This window comes from Centroberyx gerrardi, chromosome 20 (genome assembly GCF_048128805.1).
Source record: "Centroberyx gerrardi isolate f3 chromosome 20, fCenGer3.hap1.cur.20231027, whole genome shotgun sequence".
In the NCBI taxonomy this organism is placed as follows: Eukaryota; Metazoa; Chordata; class Actinopteri; order Beryciformes; family Berycidae; genus Centroberyx; species Centroberyx gerrardi.
This window is the reverse complement of record NC_136016.1, coordinates 10001429-10024328: the sequence shown is the minus strand read 5'-3', so window position 1 is coordinate 10024328 and position 22900 is coordinate 10001429. Positions and strand designations below refer to the sequence as shown.

General features: G+C 43.2%; 2 protein-coding genes across 3 annotated transcripts in view; both read left to right on the top strand.

Moving 5' to 3' along the window:
- Positions 1-15424, top strand: part of ttyh2 (tweety family member 2) — a 50551-nt gene extending 35127 nt beyond the window's left edge. Inside the window, exons 6-14 of one of the 2 annotated variants that reach the window (XM_071900662.2) lie at positions 3313-3385; positions 7118-7187; positions 7389-7444; positions 9253-9345; positions 9591-9683; positions 10157-10299; positions 10749-10940; positions 11519-11597; positions 13591-15424. In XM_071900662.2, the coding sequence (XP_071756763.2) occupies positions 3313-3385; positions 7118-7187; positions 7389-7444; positions 9253-9345; positions 9591-9683; positions 10157-10299; positions 10749-10940; positions 11519-11597; positions 13591-13671 (880 nt within the window). In that variant the 3' untranslated portion in view covers positions 13672-15424. The remainder of the gene's footprint in view (positions 1-3312; positions 3386-7117; positions 7188-7388; positions 7445-9252; positions 9346-9590; positions 9684-10156; positions 10300-10748; positions 10941-11518; positions 11598-13590) is intronic. The other variant, XM_078290679.1, reaches the window with a different exon arrangement.
- Positions 15425-16525: 1101 nt separating this feature from the next.
- On the top strand, positions 16526-22353 carry dnai2b (dynein, axonemal, intermediate chain 2b). The gene is made up of 12 exons (XM_071900733.2): positions 16526-16708; positions 17040-17201; positions 17630-17751; positions 18173-18315; positions 18576-18689; positions 19019-19158; positions 19417-19539; positions 20049-20272; positions 20414-20549; positions 20662-20808; positions 21032-21283; positions 22300-22353. The coding sequence occupies exons 1-12, from the start codon at positions 16526-16528 to the stop codon at positions 22351-22353; spliced, it is 1800 nt and encodes a 599-aa protein (XP_071756834.2).
- The last annotated feature ends 547 nt before the right edge of the window (positions 22354-22900 follow it).

Here is a 22900-nt window from a genome sequence, read left to right as displayed (position 1 = left end):
TCCCTTCCACTACAGTGGAAGTTGTGGGAGGCATTTGGGAACAGATTATGTTCTGGGGGGCTACCAACTCTTCCTGGTGCTTACAATGGGCTGGCTCTGTGTTAGCATGACACAAAGTAGCAGCTCAGACTAGGCAAATGTATGTCTGTGTGTGTGTGTGTGTGTGTGTGTGAGAGAGAGAGAGAGAGAGAGAGAGAGACAGAGAGTTTGTTTGTGTGTGTATTTGCCAGTCAATGCTCATGCCTGAGAATAGCCTGGCATACTTTCCAGTGTTCCCACATGCCTTAAAGTTTTTGAAAATTAACGCATGGCTATGAGGGTACTTCATTTTTTTAATTAAATTTATAGCATCCAAATTCATCAGTAAGCTCTCTCAACACTTCACATACTGTGGAAAACCCTGCCTGTGGTGGATATTTGCTTTGATATGGCAGCAGTTTTGAAATTAATTATTTCCCCTTGATTTCTTGACTTAACAAGAGTACGAGTAAAACGATGAGGCCTCTATGATAATTTTGACCAATGTCGTTTCTTACCCCAAAACATGCCAATTTGGAGTCCTTGTACTTGACCTAGAAAGTTACTGAAAAGTCCTTGAGTTTGATGTCTAAGCAAGAGTGGGAACTCTGACTTTAATTTCCTCCCATCAGTTTAATTTGAGACCGCTGTAAGTAAGAAGGGAGGTGAAAGTCCACAGCCAGAAGAAAATTATGGTGTGAGTTCTCTCATACTAAAGGGCAAACGTTGCACGGTACAGTCAATGAGCTCTTTTGTGTTCTGCACATACTCTACACTAGTAGTCATAGAATACAAGCAGACTTGAATACAGCCAAGAGTAGCACACATTTCAATAGACACTTCAGTGGCTTTGTGTGATGCTTGTATATTCACTATTGGGCAAAAATAGTTTGTAGGCCACTGGAATGTCGTCGGAAAACTACTTGTGTTGTAAGAGAATTCTGAGGAGAAGAAGAAGAAAGCATTAAGACAGTACTGAGATCAAATCACCTTCATTTCACTTGATTCAAAATTTTAATTGATAGCCATGATGATGGTTTGCATAATGATGATAGAGCCATCATTCTCCATTATTTCTTTATAGACTGGATATAGCAGCATTTTATGGCAAAAGATTACTAGTTTTCTTTCAGCTGAGGAGAAAATCCACTCCCTAAATTGATTTAATTTGAAGTGACTTGAACCCATCCTTGGTGAGAGCATTTGTTAGCATCATCTGCCCCGCTTATTGGCCTCGGCGACTTATTCACTTGATGTGCTTTGCGTCAGATCTGCATCCGATTTCCTGCTATTCTGTGTAGCTCAGTGAATCCTCTTTGCCCACCAGAGCACAAAACTGAATAAAGTCCCGCTCGGTTGGGACGTGACCTGCCGGCGTTGAGAGGTGATTAGAGGGCATTACTCCCGTTTGCCGGGTCGCCCAGTGTCACAGTTGTTTAACTCGGCAGCACGCCATGGCCCAGTGGGCACACACACAACACAACAAACTGTCACACACATAGTCACGGCTGGGCAGACACCTTATCTTCTTCACCAGTGCTACATTAAGCCTCCATGCAGGTGAATTGCACACACACATACACATGCACAGACATATGCAAATACACATTTCACACATAGGAGCAGACGCTTGCCGATTTGCATTTAGAGCACTAGTGTATGTCATACTTTCATTGACGGTGTGCAGAGACACATTCAGGGGGACATTATTCATTTAGACCACATTACTGTGATGACCCAGACAGACAGTAGAGCAACTTCTGCACCTGTTCTTCTCTTTAATTTTAATCAGGATTATGGCTCTCCAAGGCCTTGGTCTCTTTGTATCTCTTTATTTGTGACTGTTTAGTGCCGGCGCTCGTAGACAGACAGGGTTCTTCTGGACAGGAGAGAAGGACAGAGAGAGAAAGAGAGTCTGCAAGAGTGAAAAACAATGAAAAAGTGGGAGGCAGAGAGAAGGGGAAAGCGAGGGCCGAAGGGACTTAGAGAGAGCGAGAACGAGGGAAAAAAGATAAAAGGAGAGCGGGTAAGGACAGAGATGGTGGCTGGTGTGTACAATGTTGGAAGCTCATTATCTTCTCAGCCCGTTGTGAATTGGATTAGCCGGGGAGCTGGACGTGTGTTGATGGATGAACAGGCTGCTTCCAGGCCTGGGACACACATGGAGAAATAGTATTTCCATGTTCTTTATCTTAACCACTGGTGACAAGGGGGAGCGTCTGGAAAGGGCCACGCTGGTCAAGTCAGCAGGAGCTTATTGGATTCTCTGGAGATTATTCCACCTAGCGAGAGCTGATCTATGATTGGATCAGTGTTCATCTCTTAATGGGTATTGATCTTCTTGTATTTATATATGGACTTAGGATATACACAGACAGGCAGGTCGCCGCTCCGCTGCACACTCACATACACACAACCCCTTCCCATCTCTCTCCCCCCATGTTCACATGTCCCTGATCTAATTTCCTGATACTATGAGATCATCAGTAGTAAGGCGAGGATGGAGAGGGAGCCCGCTGTGCAAGAGAACTACATTTCCGCGCCCACATGGGTGCAGGAGGCCGCCCTCCACCCAGGGGGGCTGTTATCGAATGTAGGACAGCGGAGCTGATACAGCCTGACGTCTCTGCTTCTGTTCATAAAGTCACAGCGCTGCACACAGTGTGCTGAGGCTGCAGCGCCGTTTCCCACAGTAATACACATGACCTCTGACCTTTGGTTTTGATGACAGGCCAGTGAGATCACCACTCCCACCTCTCGGGGGGTCACGCTGTTTTGTTTTCCACAGCGGAAACGGTTATGAAAATAATTCCTAAAGTCACTGTTTTCCCACTGTAGGATGCTGATAAGAATATTAAACTCCACAATATTCTACTTTCTTTTGGGGGGTTTTGAGATTGTACACTCATTGGTCGTCTGTATGTAGGTTTTGTTCTGCATCCTAAGCTAAAATGTATGTCTTGCTCATTTATTATGACATGAACCTGTATACTCTCCCAGCTTCCTAATGGGGTGGTTTAATAGGGGACTGATATCCCCCTAATAAATATAGATGATTGTATTGGTTCTAATGTAGATTTTAGGGAAATGTGTGTTAAATTTGGACAAATGGCCAACTGTACTTACCCCAATCATCATGACTTCCAGATATACTTAGAGAACTTATATAATAGACTGGACCTCTTGAAGACAAGCTGTTAGTTAAGTCAGTTAATCTGCATCTTGATTCAACAAATTAACAAATTATTACCCTGAGTTTCACTCCAGCCTTGGTTTTGCTCTGTGTCCCTGCAGGATGATGGTGTTCGGAGTGCTGACCCTGATCCTGAGCTGGGCTTCGCTGGGAGCTGACCTGGCCACTGCTGTGGTGAGCCACTTCCCCCGCTCCCCCGTGACTAACTGTCTGACCCATTACGTACTAGTCTGCAAATCAATTCTTATCATGCCTGACAATCATGATAAATTGCTGTAGGGACCAAGAGTGCTTAAACTACACGCATTGCACTTTCAAACTGTCGCTGGAGAATGTAGAATGTGTGTGGAAAAGATATACTGTACTACAGGGGTGTGTGTGTGTGTGTGTATGTGTGTGTGTGTGTGTGTGTGTGTGTGTGTGTGTGTGTGAGAGAGAAAGAGGAGGGGTTGCTGTTGCCAGAGCAATCACATTAGCTAAAGCTTTTACCCACATAAATCCTTCGGGACAAATGTGCACCTTTCTTTGCTCTGAATACATAAACATAAGATACAGATACAAGCTGCACCAGCATGGGGTCACTTTTCATCTGAAAGATTGCTGTATTTGTTGCATAGATGCTGATCCAGTGTTGTTTACCTCAGTGTTTGCATCCATAGCCTTAGTCTTAAAAAACACACATGACCTTGTCTTGGCATCAGGAATTCTCTCTAAAGTGTGAACGAGCTACTCTTCTGCTCTTAGTCTGTCATGGGCTTTTGATGAGCTGTGGGACCGCTAAATATAGACCAACGCTTCTACCCATGGTTAAAATCCCAAATCCACATCTTGCCATCATCATCATGCAACCCCAAACAGCTCAATTCAAAGTTAAGGATTATGACAAAAGCAATCCAATTGTGGTTTTGAAATCCTATCACGCTGCAGTGGTGAATAATTTCAACCTTTGGCTCTGTTGTGATCTCGGGGCAGAAAAGCGACATGAATGTTTGAATGTGCTGGAGGGGGAGAACGGAGACATGCATAAAAATAGAGAGACGTGTAGAAAACAATGGATTTAGCACAGATGAGCTCTGCGGGGTTTGAGTCACCTGCCTTAGGCGTGTTTGCTGTTTCTCTCGGGTTTCGTTGTCGGATCCCCCGTTCAGACTCGGAGCTGTAGGGGATGGTAAAAGTGTGCAGAATTAAGTTAGAGATAATGAACATGGAGCGGAAAAACAGCTGGAGGTAATGATCAATAATAACAGAGTGGTCTCATTTCCCTGTTGCATCTACTGGTTTAGTGTCTCCTTTGAAAGTCTCCGCTCCTAATGTTCTTACCTGCTGTGTCTGAAGTCTTGAGTGATTCCTAATCCGATTCCTTTCATACCTTTCAAGGCCATGACAAATAGGAACAAAATAGGGGATGCAGATGGGGAATTTCAACAAAAATGATGATCATTAGTATGTTTCAGTCATACATTTGTTCCATACTGTATGATCAGTGTGGCAGGCAATATTGTCCATCTACACTGAGTACAGATGGATTGTCAATCTACAAAGCATTATTAATACATTCCTAATATTAAGTTACAGCCCATTTTGTACAGTCCATATCTTAGTTGTCTCAAGGCTTGAAAATCCCTCTTTAACCTGTCCCCTCCTCCTTTTCGCCATTTTATGACTGAAGCTGATTTACAGTAATTGGTGAAATCAATAAGTGTATATATTCTTAGATTTTATCCCCTCAGTGTGTGTTTTACAAAATGTTGGACATATATTACTTCAGCCAGTAATATGACCTATCTATTACGTGGTTTTTGGCTGAGGATGACTATGACTCAGTGGGCTGACCTCCAGTGGACCTTTTTCTGCCTGAGAGCAAACACTGCCACAGCTTAAAATGGCCTGATAATTGCATTATGCGTGGATACAAACAGCTGTCCATGATGCAATTATGTGAATAAGCTGCATTGGCTGCTACAGTCAACACTGGATTAGACATCACTGTACATTAGTTTGTGAGTGTGGGCATGTGTGTGTGTTTGGGTGTGTGTGTGTGTGTGTGTGTGTGTGTGTGTGTGTGTGTGTGTGCCTCCATACAGGGGGACATAATGCGAGTGTGTGATGGTTTGTGTGGATGTGCTGTATGTTTTGTGGCTCAGTGCGGTCTACGCAGCCAGCTGTGAATAAGGACTGATGTACTGCCAACCATTATTCAGTAATAGTGTATAACAAAACAGCTGCTAAATACGGTGCTTTTTTAGCCTTTACAATAATTCAAGTTCAAATTCCTTTTAGTACCACACAGCCAGCGGTGGAATTGTTCTTCATTACTGTGTGAAAAGTCGCTCCCGCATTAGCAACACATAAAATATACAACAGTCTCTCATTTTCTGTACCCACCTAATCCTTTTCAGGGTCATGGTCGGGACTGGAGCCTGTAACACTGATTGACAGACAGTCACATTCACACCTATGGGAAATTAGGGTCTCCAATCCACCTGTCTTGCATGTCTTTGGACTGTGGGAGGAAACCCACTTGTACACAGGGAGAACATGCAAATTCCACACAGAGAGGGTCAAGGCTGGGAATCAAACCCCAGTCCTACTTGCTGTGAGGCGACAGCGCAAACCACTGAGCCTAAGAAAACATTTGAAAATGTCTCTTAATGGTTTCTCCACCATCAGTCTCTCGCCGACTTCTTCCTCCATCCAGACTGTCCACATTTTAGTGCTCCGGCCTGAAGGTTAAACTCGCTTAATCTATTTGCCTCTGCAGCCAGACTGCATTGTCCCACTTAAATGAGCAGGACTGTTGTAGCTCTGCTTTAATGAAGTCAGAGTGCCACCACCTTAAGGGAAACAACAAACCTGTGAGTCTGTGCGGCGTATGTGCATGCAAACAGGCCTGTGTGTGTGTGCGTGTTGGTGTATCTTCTTATCAGCTATGTGTGTACACAGTACATTTTTATGTCTTTGAGAGGATCCGTGTGCGTGTGTGTTTGTGTTTCTGCTCATCAGCTGTGTCTATTCTTGACTGAGTGCATAGTTTTGTGTGTCTGTATGAGAATCTGTGTGTGCGTGCGCGTGTGTGTGCGTGCAGGCTGCAGTTAGCTTAGTGCCTGAGTACATAATAAATGAATGCATAATGAATGCACCCCTTCACAGAACTCTTAATTATAGACAGAGGGAGTAAGGAGTCTGCGCTCCCAGAGAGTCGCTGTTCTCCTGCAGGATTTAAGCAAAGGGATTCTGCTAACAAACTAGCTCCAGAAATGTAGAAAGACCGGGTTCCCCATGTTACTCACAAACTAGCTGGAGTTTGCCGAAGAACTAGGCTAGCGTTTTATCATCTGTGTGCTAGGCTCATTAGCTCAGCCCCCAGAGAGGGTTAAGTTACATGCAGTGTGTTTGTCCTGAACCCGGGAGACATTTAGCATTCACACAGCACAGTTCTGAGGAGGCTGTCGCTCCTCACTTTTATTTTGCCAAGGCAGATTTCTTGTTAGCGCTGAGTGGTGGAGGAGACGGTGGCCATGAGTGACAGACTTGAAATCTTTCCTGTCTAGACACGGGAAAGAACACACAGCTTTTCCTTCTTTATATTCTTTTTTTTGTCTCTGTTTTAGAAAAGTGCTAAAGATTATTATCATGATTGCTATTCAGCTTTGTCAAAGAAGCTAGCTGAAATTTTTTGATGAAATATGAATGTCAGATGGAATATGTGGCATTTCACACACTCTGATTCTCTCTGTTCTCTCTATTATAGATGTGATTTTTTTTTTTACATTTCTTTTGTTCCTTCCGCTTTTCAGGTTCTTAGACACACGCCGACCCATTCATTTCTAACGGGAAAGAGCTTGTTTGTGGTCCTGGTTTCATCCCTGCCCTCTGTTCTCACTCATGTCTTCTGTTGGGTTTTAGGGCACCAGCGATTTCTGTGTGGCCCCTGACAAGTACCTCATGAGCCAGACGAAGGATATCATCAGTGCTGGTGAGCTTTAATGTGCACAATGCTTTTAACGCTGCATTAATGGAGTTCTAATTACAAGAGCATTAAACTGTAGCCGAGACACTAATTGTATTCTAGTTAAGTGAAAATGATGGCTTCGCTGGTCCAAAAGGCATGTAATCAGGTTGCTGTGTGTGTGTGTGTGTGTGTGTGTGTCTGTGTGTGTGTGTGTGTTCTCCACAGATATAGTCCATTACTACCTGTACTGCAACCAGACTCGCTCCAACCCCTTCCAGCAGGTACTGAACATGACACGGTATCTGCGTCAAGCTTTCCGAACGCATTGCTGAACTCTTGCAGAATCCTCGCAGATTCGACCTCCTTCCATCTCTCCGCCGCTCAAAGTCCCATCTATCTTGATCTCTTTCTGTCTGTTCTGTCTCTCTTGCATGAATCCTAACTTAACCCCAACTCCAACAGAAAGTTTGAGAATTGCAAAGCATCCTCCTCTCTGTCAGTCTTTCTCTCTTTCTCTTTCTCTCCCTCTCTGCCTGCATTCCTGCGTCATGTGTGAAGCGACAAGCTCACACACGCCAAAGCGAAAGCCACTTCATGAACACAGCTATTGACAGCCGTGCCACCAAGATGAGACACTCATGGCAGATCAGATGAAAGCAATTTGGTTGAGGTGATTGGCTATGTTGAGCTCTCTCTCTCTCTCTCTCTCTCTCTCTCTCTCTTCATCCCTCTCCCTCCTCTGAGGTTCAGTGAGGTTACTCTTCCGAGAGCCCGAGAAGAGATTTTGGGTCAAGGCATCAGTCAGTGGAAAAGTCAATTTCTGCTGCCCCGGCCCAGCGGAGCTCAGATCTTATTATCTAGTGCCTGTAGACATACCCTCAGGATCACAAGGGCACAGCGGCAGAGGGCAGGCGACGTCACCCAGCCTGATAGCCAAAGTCAGCACTCTGCGTCCGCGGCACACACACATACCCAAAGGGTGCAAAGTTCACGAGCAAACAGGCTGCTACAGGAACATGCATGAGCACTGACTGGCAAATACACACACAAACAAACTCTCTGTCTCTCTGTCTCTGTCTCTGTCTCTCTCTCTCTCTCTCTCTCTCTCTCTCTCTCTCACTCTCTCTCTCATGTTATCATCTATTCCCAGCCTAAACCATGCCACTACCCTGCAGCTGTACCCTCTATGCCCTTGTCCTCCATTGCCCTGGCCATTACCCTTATTTTTTACACCGTCTTTCTCTCCATAGCTCTTTTGTATTATTATCATTATCTTATTTCTTCTCCTCTTTCTTTTGTTCTCTTTCACCCACCCTCTCTGTCCTCCAATGTCTCTGGCTTTTGGATTTCTGATCAGGCCATTAGATTGTGCTGTGGAGAATCTTTGAACCACAGAGAGTCATCCCACCAATACCAAAAGTCCCCGAGAAATCTCAGATCAAAGGAAACTAATTACATTTATGGGCTGAGGTAATTGGCCATGTCCTGTTTCAATTTAACAGTGTGCTACAGGGCATTTTCTTGTTATGGTGGATGACTGTGAAGATACAATTTTATTTTGAAGATGTGACAGATTAAGACATTTACGGTTGGGGCTTGGGTGTTAATTTAAGAAAAAGCCACAAAGCTGAAGGTGCTGTCATTGAGGTAGGTTATGCTTACAGTATTCGGTTGTATTGTGCCCATTTGTGGGGCTTATTCTGCCCCCTGTTGGTAAGAGAACAAACCTACAAGCCCGTCATGAGATACTCAAACTGTGTTACAGTGTAGTGATACTTTATATCAGTGCAATATGTGTTATCCCAGATAGAGATACTATAATGAGTGGATGGTGGACAGTGGGAGAGTTGTTTGATTGACACATACTGTAGTCTACATTCTTCTTTCTTTAGTCTCTGGAATGACATGAAGTCTGCACATTTTAGAACATTAACCACAAAGATCTTCTTCAGGATGTACACTAGTGTTTTTTTTAAATTTTTCTAAAACGGTGTGTGCATGTTCTTCCATTTGGATCAGTCTCTACCCTGCATCTGCTCTAGTGTTATTTTTTCTGCATGTTTGTTCAAACTTGCTTCTTTGTTGGCAGTCTCTGACCATCTTCCAGAGGTCGCTGACCACCATGCAGATCCAGATCCAGGGCCTGCTGCAGTTCGCTGTGCCCCTCTTCCCCACAGCTGAGGTATCACACACACACACACACACGCACACACAAACACATGCAAATCACACCCAGACTATGTTGTCTGCATGGCTGTGTCATACCTGAAGTACTTCTCATAGGTTGTGAGTACAAAGCTCATGCCCAGTCCAGTCGCCTAGCTTCTTATGCTGCTTCTCATGCTGTAGTATAAGGGAGTAAAGCATGCAGGATTTTCTCATACAAGCGATGAAGTATTTCACCATGACGTGTTGACCTCTCCACAGAGAGACCTACTGGGTATCCAGCATTTGCTCAACTCCTCTGAGGCCAGCCTGCACCAGCTGACTGCCCTGCTGGACTGCAGGGGGCTCAACAAGGTTGGTTCACTGCATCCTAATTGGCAACACAGCGGCACAACTAGGTCAACAGGAGAGTAACTATGGAGGATTTCAGCATAGAACAGAAACTAGAACTGGGAACAGAGCAGAACTAGCAGAATTTAAAATTTAACAAGAAGAGCTTTGCCAAACTGTATGTGCTATCTAATGTGTGTGTGTGTGTGATGCAGAGGTTGCTGTACTGTCTGACTGGTGCAGTGTGGCTCATCACAGACCCTGTGGTCTAAATGAATAATGCTGATTGTCCCCCTGAATGTGTCTCTGCACCCCATTAATGAAAAGTAACAACACACACATGCTCTAAGTCCTTTGCTTAATTTGTCTGCTTGTCTACCCTTTGAATTTCAATATGACCGCAAGTGTCTGCTTATACATGCAAAACATTTGTGTATTATTATTGTATCTCTGTCTGTGTGTGTGTGTGTGTGTGTGTGTGTGTTTGACCTCTTTAGGAGTACCTGGATGCGCTGGTGGGGGTGTGCTATGACGGGGTGGAGGGTCTGCTCTACCTCTGCCTCTTCTCCATCCTGGCAGCCTGTGCCTTCTGTGTCATGCTGTGTGCCATTCCCAGGGCATGGAGACAAATTGCCTGCAGGTCAGTTCGCCCTCTGCCTGCCTGCCTGCCTGCCTGCCTTGAATGCCCTCATTTCCCAATCCTCCACCCCTCTCTAGTCTGTGCTGCATCACATATGAGCCAATTGGCTAACAATACCGTACAGTTAATCTGTGTTGTTCACCATATGCCTACCTATACACAGCATGTTGGAGAACATGTAAATACAGGTGTAAACTGAAATTTGAAGCACCACTTTTACCACATGTAGGTGATCTTTTTTAAACTGGGGTATTGGATAAGAATGGGGTATTTACTTTTCATGGTCATGTGGCAGTAGTGAGCATAAGGTTAGAAGTTCAAGCCAGGCTGAGGGCCAAGTGTTGAACACAAAGTGCCTGCCAGTGGCTGGTGACCAGACACACACCCACACACACACACACTTGCCACCCCTCCGGTTCCTCTGCTGACATTTCCCTCCATCTCTCCAGGGAGCGAGATTATGACGACATCGACGAGGAAGACCCGTTCAACCCGCGGGCCAGGAGGATAGGCTCGCAGACTCAGAACCCCAACCACACCAACATGCACAGCTTCTGCAGCTACAGCAGTAGCATAGGCAGCCAGAGCAGCCTGCACCCCCCCGCCCAGGCCGTCTCCAACGCCCCCATGTCTGAGTACATGTGAGTGGAAGGAATGTGGGGAACAAAGTGTGGGATAATGTGGTTAAAGCAGAGATGGGGGACTTTGATGGTAATGAGGTGCAAAAATCACTATGTGGCCTCAATGAGGGGGAATGAATGCTTGTGTGTGCAGAATTCATGTGTTTGTGCACAACAAAGCTGAAAAACATAAATCATAATACCATAATGGATGTAGTGCAATAAGTCTGTAATATAGCTCCAAAATATATAGCCTTTTTAGAAAAATACAATGTACTCAAGTCTTACTTCACTATCATTATGTGTGAGCAGTGGCTGCTTAATTTGTGCATGATACAGTGAGGTTGACTGTGGTAAATGCAGTGACAGCTTACAAGCAGCACAGGATGTTATGACTTGTAAGACAACAGATTGTGATCACAGTTGGGAATTGGCTCAACAAACTAGATAATTAAATGAGTAAACGATGTCTAAGACCTGGGTGTTTATCTTTGTTTTTCCTCCGACCTCGCTGTTTCTCTCTTTTTCTATGCCTCTGTTCCTTTCTTTCTTTCTTACTTACTCCCTTCGCTCTCCTTCCTTTCCCCCGTGTCTCTCAGGAACCAGACAGCTCTGTTCGGGGGAAATCCGCGGTACGAGAACGTGCCTCTGATTGGACGAGGCTCTCCACCCCCCTCGGTGCGTTGGGTCCCAGAGGCCAAGTCCTTCCTATGATGTCACGTCCCTCTGAGCTAACCAGTCAGCCTTTAGCCTAAAAAGCACGGGAAAAACTGTCTTACTATTATGATTATTACTCCTGATCATTTAATTCAGGCCTATTTTTTCGCTCAGTAAGGGTTTTTTTTTTCTGAAAACCAGCTGGCACACAGATAGCTCCTCATCTGTGACTGAGGCAACTCCTTATCTTTGTCAGTTTCTTGCTTAAATTATGACTTTTACATCACTGATTTGGTTCACATTTCCCAAATGTTATGCCATACTCAATAACCTTTTATTAATTTATTGGATTTTTTTCAAGGGTAATCAGGTTTTTCTTAAGATACTCTGTAGCTGTACTGTTTGTGCCTTTTTCTGTCCTCTGTAATCAGAGGCCGACTTACCAAAGCAAGGAGAGGAGAGGCGGAAGTAATGTATTTAATATTTAAACATGAACTGAACATCATTTAGTCTCCCTCTGGCCATATTCCCAGGAGAAAATGACACAGGTCTTAGTGCATGAACTCAGTCACTCTTACACTAAAGGTTGTCTTCCTGATTGAATACAGTCACCTCCCACTGGGCCACTTTACTCCTATCATATCAAGGAGACAGAAATTGGGACATTTTTTGGATTGATTAAAATTTCATTGGGCCCATCCTCTCAATATGCATGCTGTGTATGGGTGTAATAAAATAGAAGTGACTACAGTTTGCATGCATCTAATTTCCCTCAGATCAGTGCTTTCTTATGGGAGTTATGTTCAGCAGGACTAACTGTTGTGTTTTGTTGAAAGGAAATAAATGCCAAAGATATATTTTATTTCTGATAAATAATGTATTGTTTGTTGTTATTGGTAGTGGTGTGAATTCCAAAAGACTGTGACAAAGACAAATCTATTTTCTTACTCCTCACATTGTGATTATCTCCACAATTTCAATACGATTTGTAGATGGAATAGAAAAATGGCAAGATTAGTTCTACCGTGTAAAGTCTGTCATTAGCTTTCAGGCTCTAGTTTCAACAGTCGATGACTAGAGGATGTGACCTTGAACGCAGCCTTATGACTTCCTGCAAATAATGTATAAGTTCTCCCTCCTTACTGCAACTTGACAACGCCATACTCTTCAGCTAACAGCTTCTTTTATATATTTTTTTGTTTGTTCGTTTGTCATTTGTGTGTTTGTATCTTTCATTTCTATGTTTTCCTCTTTTTTTTAATCAACTTTTGGAGGTATACTCTCAGCAGTATAGAAACCGAGTAAGTCTTCTCCACTCCTCCTTTCATCTCCTCTTCGGGATAACCCCCCCCCCCCTACCTTTCCTCTGTTGCATCTCCGTCTTTTTTACCTATCCTTTTATTTCCGTTACCTGTTTGGTTCCTCTGCGGTCTTCCTCTCTGGCATGGCTTTTTGACTCACAGCTGACCGTCCTCATTCCAGACAGTCTGTTTTTTGACCTAGCGAGGGTTTGTTGAGAGGGTGGTCGTCGCGTCCCCGGACTCCCCCACACAGATACTCTCCTGTGCATGCAGTCCACCCCCCCCTCATCCAATTCTATAGCGTGTACTGCCGTGAGGCGTCATGTGTAGTGCTATAGAATTCAACTTATCCTGGTATGCCCCGTGCCACAGTGCCTGTGGTTTGACACGTGAGGGCAGATTGAAAGTGGTGCCACCCTCGCTGTTAATGTCAAAGTGCTTGACATTGGCACAGCACAATCTGCCTGTCGCTATGTGTACATTTGATGGGTAAAGGATTGATTTGAGCACAATGTAGCCCACACTTTGTTGTTATCCATGCACCGGGCCAGTTTAGCAGGTATGAATTAAGCCTCATCATGACAAATTTTCTTCCCTTTTTTTAGCTCATGACTAGGCTTAATCCATACCCGTGAAACCGCACCGTTAAGTCCTACTGACACATGCAAAAACAGCTTGTAATATATTCTGTGTCTGTTCCTTTCCCCCCGCAGTACTCCCCCAGTATGAGGGCCACCTATCTGTCCATGACCGAGGAGCAGAGTAGACACTTTGGGAACGACTTCCAGGCATAGACTCGCTCCCTCCTTCCTCTCCTCGTCTGTCCGGGAGGGGAACAGTGCCATGTTACCACACACACATACACGCACACACACACACACACACACTCAAAAGGCAAGAGTGTGTTGCTACACTGCTGACCCTCTGGTGTATACCTATGTGATGTGATGGAGGGGGAATGCCATAGCGGTTCGTCTCCTCCCGACGTCACAGAGAACAGTGTAACATCTCAGTAGTCCAGGACTCCCACCTGCAGTCTCAGGACCATGGAACCATGTCTGTATTGTTCCACATGTGTTGTGTGCTCATTACCGTTTAATCATACTTCTCTGCCCCAAGCCTTTTGCGGGAAAACTCAAGCTAAAAAACTGCTGACGTACTGTTGAACTTACCTGCTCTTAGTTCGTTGTGTTGGTTTGCTACCTGACACGACTTTTGAAACATTTGTTGAAAAGTGTAAGATAGAAACGACTGTGAGGTCATTTGGCTATAAATCAGCCTTGGCCTCATACTGTGTCGTCTATTTGTGAAGTTGTGGGGGGAGAAAAAAAGTGCGATGATAGTGATTTGAGTTTCTACGCTTGCTTGAGTCATTAAGATAAAACATGCAGATGAAATGAATGATAAACAACTTTGATGAGGATTTGTTTCTCACAGTACTATTGATATTCATTTGTATCCACTGAAGTGAAACTTGTAATGAAACATGGAAGCATGTTTATGTGCCTATAACTACTCCCTTGTCCTCAAAGCCAATTTTCCCAATATATAAAGAACAATTTTAAATTGTCTGTCTCTCTCTTGCTTAAAGAGATTCTTTCTGTCTGCACCTCTTCAAAGCCTTGACAAGGAGCACTGGATAACTTTTTACAGCATATATTCAAGGCTCCAAAGAGAAAAAAAATTGTATGGAACAATTTGAACATAAAGGTCTTCTCCTCCTTATTAACAAAATTGATTAGCTCATGTAATCATTGTCTGTGTGTTACGCTTTATGCTTGATCTTTGTAAAGCACAAACCCAACACTGACAGTGTATAGCAGGAGGTATTGTTGAGGTATAATTTATGTCAATAATCGCAGTTACACACACACACACACACACACACACACACACACACACACACACACACACACACACACACAGAGTGAAGCTCTATGTTTCTATAGTGTCACTTTTGCAATCTCCAGAGACTACCTTGAGACCATGGCTTCTGTAAATAACTTGTACAATTACAGACTGTTGGCTCATTTTGTTGTGACTTTATTTTAATTTTGTTTCAAATGTCTTTTTTGTTGTCCCAATGTGCCACTTTTATAATGGATTTTACTTCTAGTTTGGCCTGGCTCTACCACACAGGATGACAATGCAGTTGTTTTTTGTTTTGTTTTTTTTTGGTTGTTTTTTTCCCAGGGGCCATTGATTCATGATAGCTGAGAGATGTTTTCTGCATACCATCTAAATCAACTAATACATACAATTCTAATTTTGACCATCACTTGGGAAGTTGTACTACTCTAACTATGATATAGTGAAATTATTCAGTTAACCTGACTAATTATTTTCTTCAATTTCTACAAATCAAACCACCAAAACAGTACACATTTCTATTGACAGATATTGTTTTAATGTAGGGATTAATACATAGGCCTACAATTTTCTTTTTTAATTATTTTGTTTATTGTCAGTGCATGTTACACTGTACAGCCATTGAGAGTGGTGCTTACTTTTATGTGTGACCCCAGACACTGAGGTCTAATTGTGAGTTGAATAAAATAGTTTTGAGTAGAACTGTCCTGTGTTGGTGTTAATCTTTCTGAGAGTGGGTGGTCACGCTCTCCCCTCTCTTTGGGAGGGCACGCGGACGATGGGGAAAAGCGCGGGGACCCACAGTGTTGCTAGGATACACTGATCTGCGCCGGCGCTGCTAGTGTAGGCCAGCCCTACTTGTCTTTGCCTCAACTTCTTTATTTGTAACCGAAAGTTATCAAAATACAACGCTGCATTTCATTGTCATTGTCAGGTAGGGATTACGATATGTAACCTATACATTTCATTTCCATGTGAACTTGTAGAGCAAGGTAAACTTATCTAATAAGACTGTTATAATAAAACAGCTATGATATTGTTAGTTAGCCGCTAGCTAATTATATATCCCAACTAACAGTTAGTATAATTCTCATATAACTTCAAGTTGTGGGATGATAAAGGGTGGATCACAACTTAATGTGTTTCATTGCACTATTATGATGATATGTCAGACAAGGCAAATATATATTTAAGAAGTAAGTTAAGCTACCAAAATACATAAAACCGAGAGTGGATTTAAAATAGTCTTGGCATGGAATCATAGTTCACAGTAATTAATGTCTGTAAAGAATATTTAAAAAGTGGGATGCTATTGTCTTATAAATGGAATATTAAGAGACTTAAGTGCACAGCCCGAAATTCCTACTGCTATTTGTCACATTTTGAAGGCACAAGAAGGGATAAAATTAAAGCTGACATCAACTGAGTGTCAGTGGTGGTGTGCCAAATTTTGTATCCCCTAAAAAATGTGTCTCCCCAGTTACCAGAGTGATGTAAGTTAGGCAGCGGCATCTGTGTTAAGCTGCTTTTCAAGAACTATATTGCTTGGTGGAAGAATAACATTTAACAACTATCATTGTTTAATTTATTATTGATTCAAAACAAGGATAATTGAACACTTGCATTCTTGCTTTATTAATGCAATGGAATAAGTCACACTAGACCAGCTTCATATTTGTAAAACCACAAATCCTGCATGGAACATTTACCCACTGATATAGATGGATCAGACATCTTACATGTTTGCTTTATCTCCCCTGATTTCTAATAGATGACAAAATGGAGATAACCTATGCTTACAGCAAGAAACGCATCGACTTTGGCCAACAGTGTCATTTCACTGATCGGCCTACAGAGTTGATAGTTGACATCCCACCTGATCCGTCTCTGGCTGCCACCTTCATCGAGAGAGAAGCTCGTGATTTTGCCATAGAGTGTTCTCAAGAGATGTCTGAGCATGAGGTAAACAGGTGGAAAGTCCTTGTATGCAGCCTGTTGTCATGCATTATATACCACACAGTCATCTCTATGTATTACACCAGGTTTCATTGTGATGGTACTGAATTTTACACACACGATCATAAAGCAGTGCACACGCCAATGCACACCATCATGTCTTCATTTAAGTCCTTGTTTGCTTTAGATAAAATAGATTTTTTTCTGATGAGATAATAGGCAGTATCTGGCACCTTATGTACATTTCAATCCAATGCTGTTTATCCAAAGACACTATACAGTCTGTAACCAGGTCACCACTTGTGTTTGGAATACCATCTGTCATCATCTTTTCTAGGTTAATACAGAGCGCATTAGGTCAGTATCCTGTGGTATAAACCATGTGGAGGGTAGCTGGCCCAAAGACATCGATCCCCAAGACATGGATCAGACCGCGCGCTTCAGGAAGAAAGCGCTAAAAGACGAGCACTATGTCAACTCCATGCCGCACCTGTGCAGCGTAAGTGTCTGAAGCTGCTATTCAGCGGTCACTATATAGTTTACCAAGTCTGGAGTTTGATTCCCCATTTCATGGAAATTTCATGAACAGGCCGATTTCACAATTTTATGGAATTGCAGTACTCACGCATAAAGTATGAGTACTATGAAGTATGTCTGTTTCACCATTTTTCAATTTATTACAACTACTCCACTTAGTGTATGAGTACAGTGAGGTATGTCTGTTTCACCTCTACGTCCACATTTCTGCACACTTTATGTAAAAATATCTAAATCCAATTACTGAGCCTTACAAGCCCCAAAGCCACTTCTCCAGCTGTGTTGGTGTGATAGAGCTTAATGGCACGTGGCATGTGTGAAAGAGGAGTAGGAGTGAGTAATTACTGCTCCCTTCTCCTTCTCATTGAGTTCTGTGCCTCCCTCATACAGATCATGAGGTACAGCATGGAGCAGAACAATGCCATTGACATTTATAAGCAGTACTTTGAGGATGAGGAGGCGGTGGAGGCGGCTCCAGACCAGCCTTCAGCCAGGACTATCAATGTTTTCAGGTATCTGGCCCCAACTTTTCCCCCCACAGGGTTGTAACTGCATAACAGTGGCGCAAATCTATTGCCTTTTTTTTTTTAAAAAGCAGATAGTACCAAGACTTACGCAACACAAGTCAATATATCACCTATATGTTTCTAAACTCATCCACTGAGGACATGGATGGTTCTGTCATGGTGACTCAAATTGTTAAAGCTCATTTCCTACATTTAAGCTCGACGAGTGTGTCAAATTTTTGCTTACATTTCACAAAGTGACACCTGTGCTTTCATAGTGGTTTAGCGGTTATATTATTTACTGAATATGCAATAATATAACATCATTACAGTACTGTTACATAACTTGATTTTAACACTGTGCCTTAAATGTGGATATTAGTCCCTATCTTTGAATATAATCCCCTTCAGCTGTGTCCATTTCTAGAGACCCTAATGAAGTCAAGCGCACTGCAACCGGTCTTTCCTGGCATCCTGATGGCAGCCGCAAGCTGGCTGTGGCCTACTCCTGCCTGGAGTTCCAGAAAGCCACTGAGGAAATGAGCTTTGACTCCTACATATGGGACACTGGTAGGTGTCAGAGCCATAGATAGAGTCTAGTCAGGTTGTACGTTGGGTGCTATTTTGCCACTAGGATTTGAAAGTGTTGGCTGTTATAATGTGACAAATCTTGAATGAATTTTCCATCATGAGGTGCCACACATTCTATAAACCAGCCGATATCTACAGCTTTGGTGTGTTCTGGTTCCATTCTCCTCAGTTATGAGTAGAGAGTTACTGTCTGAAGCAGTGAAGACTAATGCTCCTGTGGCTCATATGTGTGTCCCCAGAGAACTGCAGTGAGCCAGAGATGACTGTGAAGCCTGCGTCTCCCCTCATCTGTCTGGAGTACAACCCCAAAGACTCACACATCCTGGTCGGGGGCAGCTACAATGGACTGATCGGTAGGTGCTTTAACTCTTTTATCCACTATGCCACTATGACCCTCACTGTCTTATGCACAGAATTGAACTGACTTGCTGGAGTCAGTGACATTTTCCAACTGGCTATAAAATACAATAGATTAACTGCATTAGCCCTAGTTACCTCAGGCTTCTCTGGTATTGTTGTTGCAAAGTGAATAGTTAATTAAAAGAGCATTTTCCTTTTGTAAATGTCATATGGCTAGAATGATGTAAGGGGGCAGAGCCTGCCTGTGTATGTGTGCCTGCGTGCATGTGTATGATTGTATGATGGTGTGATTGCATTTGTGTCTGTGTGGATCTCTGAGTAGCCTACTGGGACACTCGCAGAGGCAGCCAGCCAGTGGAAATGTCCAAGCTAGAGCACAGCCACCAGGATCCTGTCTACAAAATAATCTGGTTGCAGTCAAACACAGGAACTGATATCTTCTCTGCGTCCACTGATGGTCAGGTTAGCCAAGCCTCTGCGGCCTCACAAAGCCCCTGTCACCTTATCCCTCTCTCAAGCCCAGCCGGACACAATAGGGCCAGGGTGGCATGAACCCCTCAGCCACTCATGGGCAGTGAAGTCCGATAACTTTGGTCAGGCTGCACTTTCACTGACCTCTCCCAGCCATTTCCCAATAGCAACAAGGTTATGTAATACTGATGAGGGAGACTCTGTAAGTGGCTGCTGACCAGTGGCTGACCGGTGCTCTCTGTCCGTTAGGTGCTGTGGTGGGACATCCGTAACATGGCTGAGCCTACTGAGAGGCTGGTGTTGGACCCCAGCAACGAGGGCAACCTGGATAAAGCCTTTGGAGCCATTTCCCTAGAGTTTGATGCTACCATGGTGAGCCACTCAAGAGCATCATGGTGTTCTTTATTGAGCAGTAACTGATTAATAAAAGGACGTAAAAGTGCTATTATTGTGAAAATGTATTTTTAATTATGAATCCCCACACCTTAGCTGCAAATTTTCACTCCACTCCCACAATTGCCTTCATGTATTTAGAAAGGACTATATATCATAAAAATGGAGTGGACTTCCAACCATGATGAAAAGGGAAGAGAAGGAGCGTTTTAGTGGTTTAGGACAAGTGGATTTCAATGGTCATCCATTTGTTTCTAAAAAAAAATACTATATATATATATATATATATATATACATATATGTGACAGAGGACAAAACAAAGATGTCATATTTATTGTCAGAAAACTCTAAAAGTGATGACAGATACAATAGGACAAGACAGAAAATGTGAATTATACCATTACCGTTAATGGGGAGTCCTTATTTGATGTCTGCCCATGCGCCTTGGGACTATAGAGAATCTGTACTTGTTTTTCGTCTTTCTTTAGCCCACTAAGTTCATGGTAGGGACAGAACAAGGCTTAGTGGTCTCTTGCAACTCGAAGGCCGAGACCCCAGCGGAGAGTATCGAGTGTACATTTATCGGCCATTACGGCGCTGTCTACGCCCTACAAAGAAACCCCTTCTTCCCCAAGAACTTCCTCACTGTGGGAGACTGGACGGCTCGCATTTGGTCTGAAGACATTAAGGAGTCCTCCATCATTTCAACCAAGTGAGCACCACTTATAGGCTGTCGTAGTCATACATAAACATTCACAAACCTGGGCAGAATTTAATCCTATTTAACTACTAATGTACCATGGTTTAAGTGGAATTCAACCCTGACATAACTCCCTTTGATTGTTATTCATAGACCTGAAATGTCGTACCTGACAGACGCCTGCTGGAGTCCAGTTAGACCCTCTGTATTCTTCACCGTCAAGATGGATGGAACGCTGGATGTGTGGGACATCCTGCTCAAGCACAATGACCCCACACTCCGCCTCAAAGTCTGTTCCCCTGCTTCTTCTGCACAAAAAACATTTAATCAAGCCAATATCATGTGCTGTGACTTGAACACGCTAAATGATATGAAGCCAGTATTGTTGTTGTTGTTGTTAGGTGTGTGACGAGGCTCTGTACAGCTTACGGATGCAGGATAATGGGCGATTCCTGGCGTGTGGCTCCCAGCTGGGATCTGCCACGCTGCTGGAGATCTCGCCTGCACTATGCACCCTACAGAGGAACGAGACGGGCATGGTCGCTTCTGTAAGACCCTACCACACTACCTTTTCTTACCCACTCTCTGTTTTCACTGTCACTGCTACATCTGGTGTTGTAAATAAGATTGTGTCCTTAGTGAACTTGCCAAAAGAGTTTAAAAGCATTACTTATTAGCATTACTTGAAAAATCAGGTCTGGAAGTAGGCTGCACTGCAGAATGTTGTTTGTTTCTTGATTGAATGACTATGATGTGCTTTGTCGTGGTCAGATGTTTGAGCGCGAGACCAGACGAGAGAAGATCCTGGAGGCACGACGCCAGGAGAAGCGCCTTAAGGAGCTCAGCCAGTCGGAGCTCAGCCAGTCGGAGCAGAGCCAGGACGACGACAACAACAAGGAGGGAGACGGACATTTGAGCTCAGAGGAGCTGAAAGCGCACGCAGAGGCCCAGTTTTTCCACATCTTGGATTCTGAGATCAAAAAAAGAGAGGAGGAGGAGGAGGAGGAGGAGAAGAAACAGAGGGTCAGCCCATTATAGTCTTTTTAGACTATTAAATGTTGAAACATCTGAGCATGTGCAAGTTTAGGCTGGTGATAAATTAGGCCATGTTTTTGGCTATATAGATGGGCAATGCTCCCAGCAACAGGCAACCAAATGAGCCAAAGTTCAAAAATCTATTCATCAAATGTTGGAAAAGTTGTGGAACTTTACTGCCACAATTTCTTTTGTGTTTACTAAAAAACTGCTGTAAAATAAAGATGTTAGACAAAGATATATGTCTAAGTCCATGACATTCAGACTAGTGAGTCGTATTCTCTAAAGATTTAGAGGTCATCCATGTTTTTATCTCATCTTGTTTAGTTTTCTGCAACTCCCTGTGTCCCCACTTACGTCTCCAGCTCACAGTAGCTAGGATTTTAACTGGTGCCAAATAAAGAGACCATATATTCCCAATTTTAGCAGCTCTCCACTGGTTACAAGTAAGATATAGAGTAGATTTGAGATTTTACTGATCATGTTTAAAGCACAGCCTGGTCTGGCCCCCAGCTCATGCCTTGCTGTAAAGCACTGCAAACTCTTTTAGATAATTACTAAATAAATAGACTTATTTATTAGTAATGATTAGATATTATTATTAACAATGCTCCACATAATTGTGAACTCGGCACAATGTGTGGGCACAATCAGTGCAATGATTTGCCTTTCAGTATGCAACTGCATTTCAGGATGGCAAAATCACATTTTAACTTAGGGCCTAATAAATGTGTTGTCATGTTAAGGCATGACCTTGCACCAGCAAAATTATTAATGTGCGATTAGACTTCACAGACAGATCAGTGGGATCAGAGTCCAAAAATTAGTTAGTGGATATTACATTTTTTTTAATATTTTTTTTTATGACTAGACCTTGTGGTCCGCATGTGTCCCACAAATCATTCTGAAACGTCCATGTACTTACTTAAAACCAAAGGCTGTAAAAGATGTGGAGAAGCAGTCTCGGGAAGCTTGTGTCCAGTAAGTATTTTTTCTTCCAGCAGATGGCGGCATGGCGCCACAGAAACAAGATGCTGCAGGTTGAATACAAGGCTTGATTCCTGCAGAGAAAGCTGTGTAGTGTATCAAGCCAGCCACAGATGGACAGAAAAAGAAAGGAAGTTAGGCGATGTAGCCTTCAAAATAGAAGAGTTAAATAGCCTGTAGGAACAGGTGTGCCACTGCTATGGGTTACAGTGGATTTTTCCAGGATAATAGACATCCTGCCAAATTGTCTGGCATATGTTATGTGATTCAGCCTTTCTTTGTGTAGGCTATTTGTTACAGCTAATGCATAGGATGTAATCTTAAATAAGATTGCACTTTATTGATCTCGTGGGGGAAATTCAGGAATCTAATCTTGCATGTGCCTATATGGCTATTACTACATGATATGAAAAGGATATTATCTACTATAAATTCACCCTTGGATATACACTTCTTTGCCGTACTCGGAAAAAATATATAAATAACAACTCACAACATACGATAGGTTGACCAATAAAGATCTTATTTTGAAGGTTCTGACCGGATGTCGTATAGATTATTCTGGCTGGCTTGACAACGGTTGTACCGCGGATCTCCAGGGACAACATACACACACAT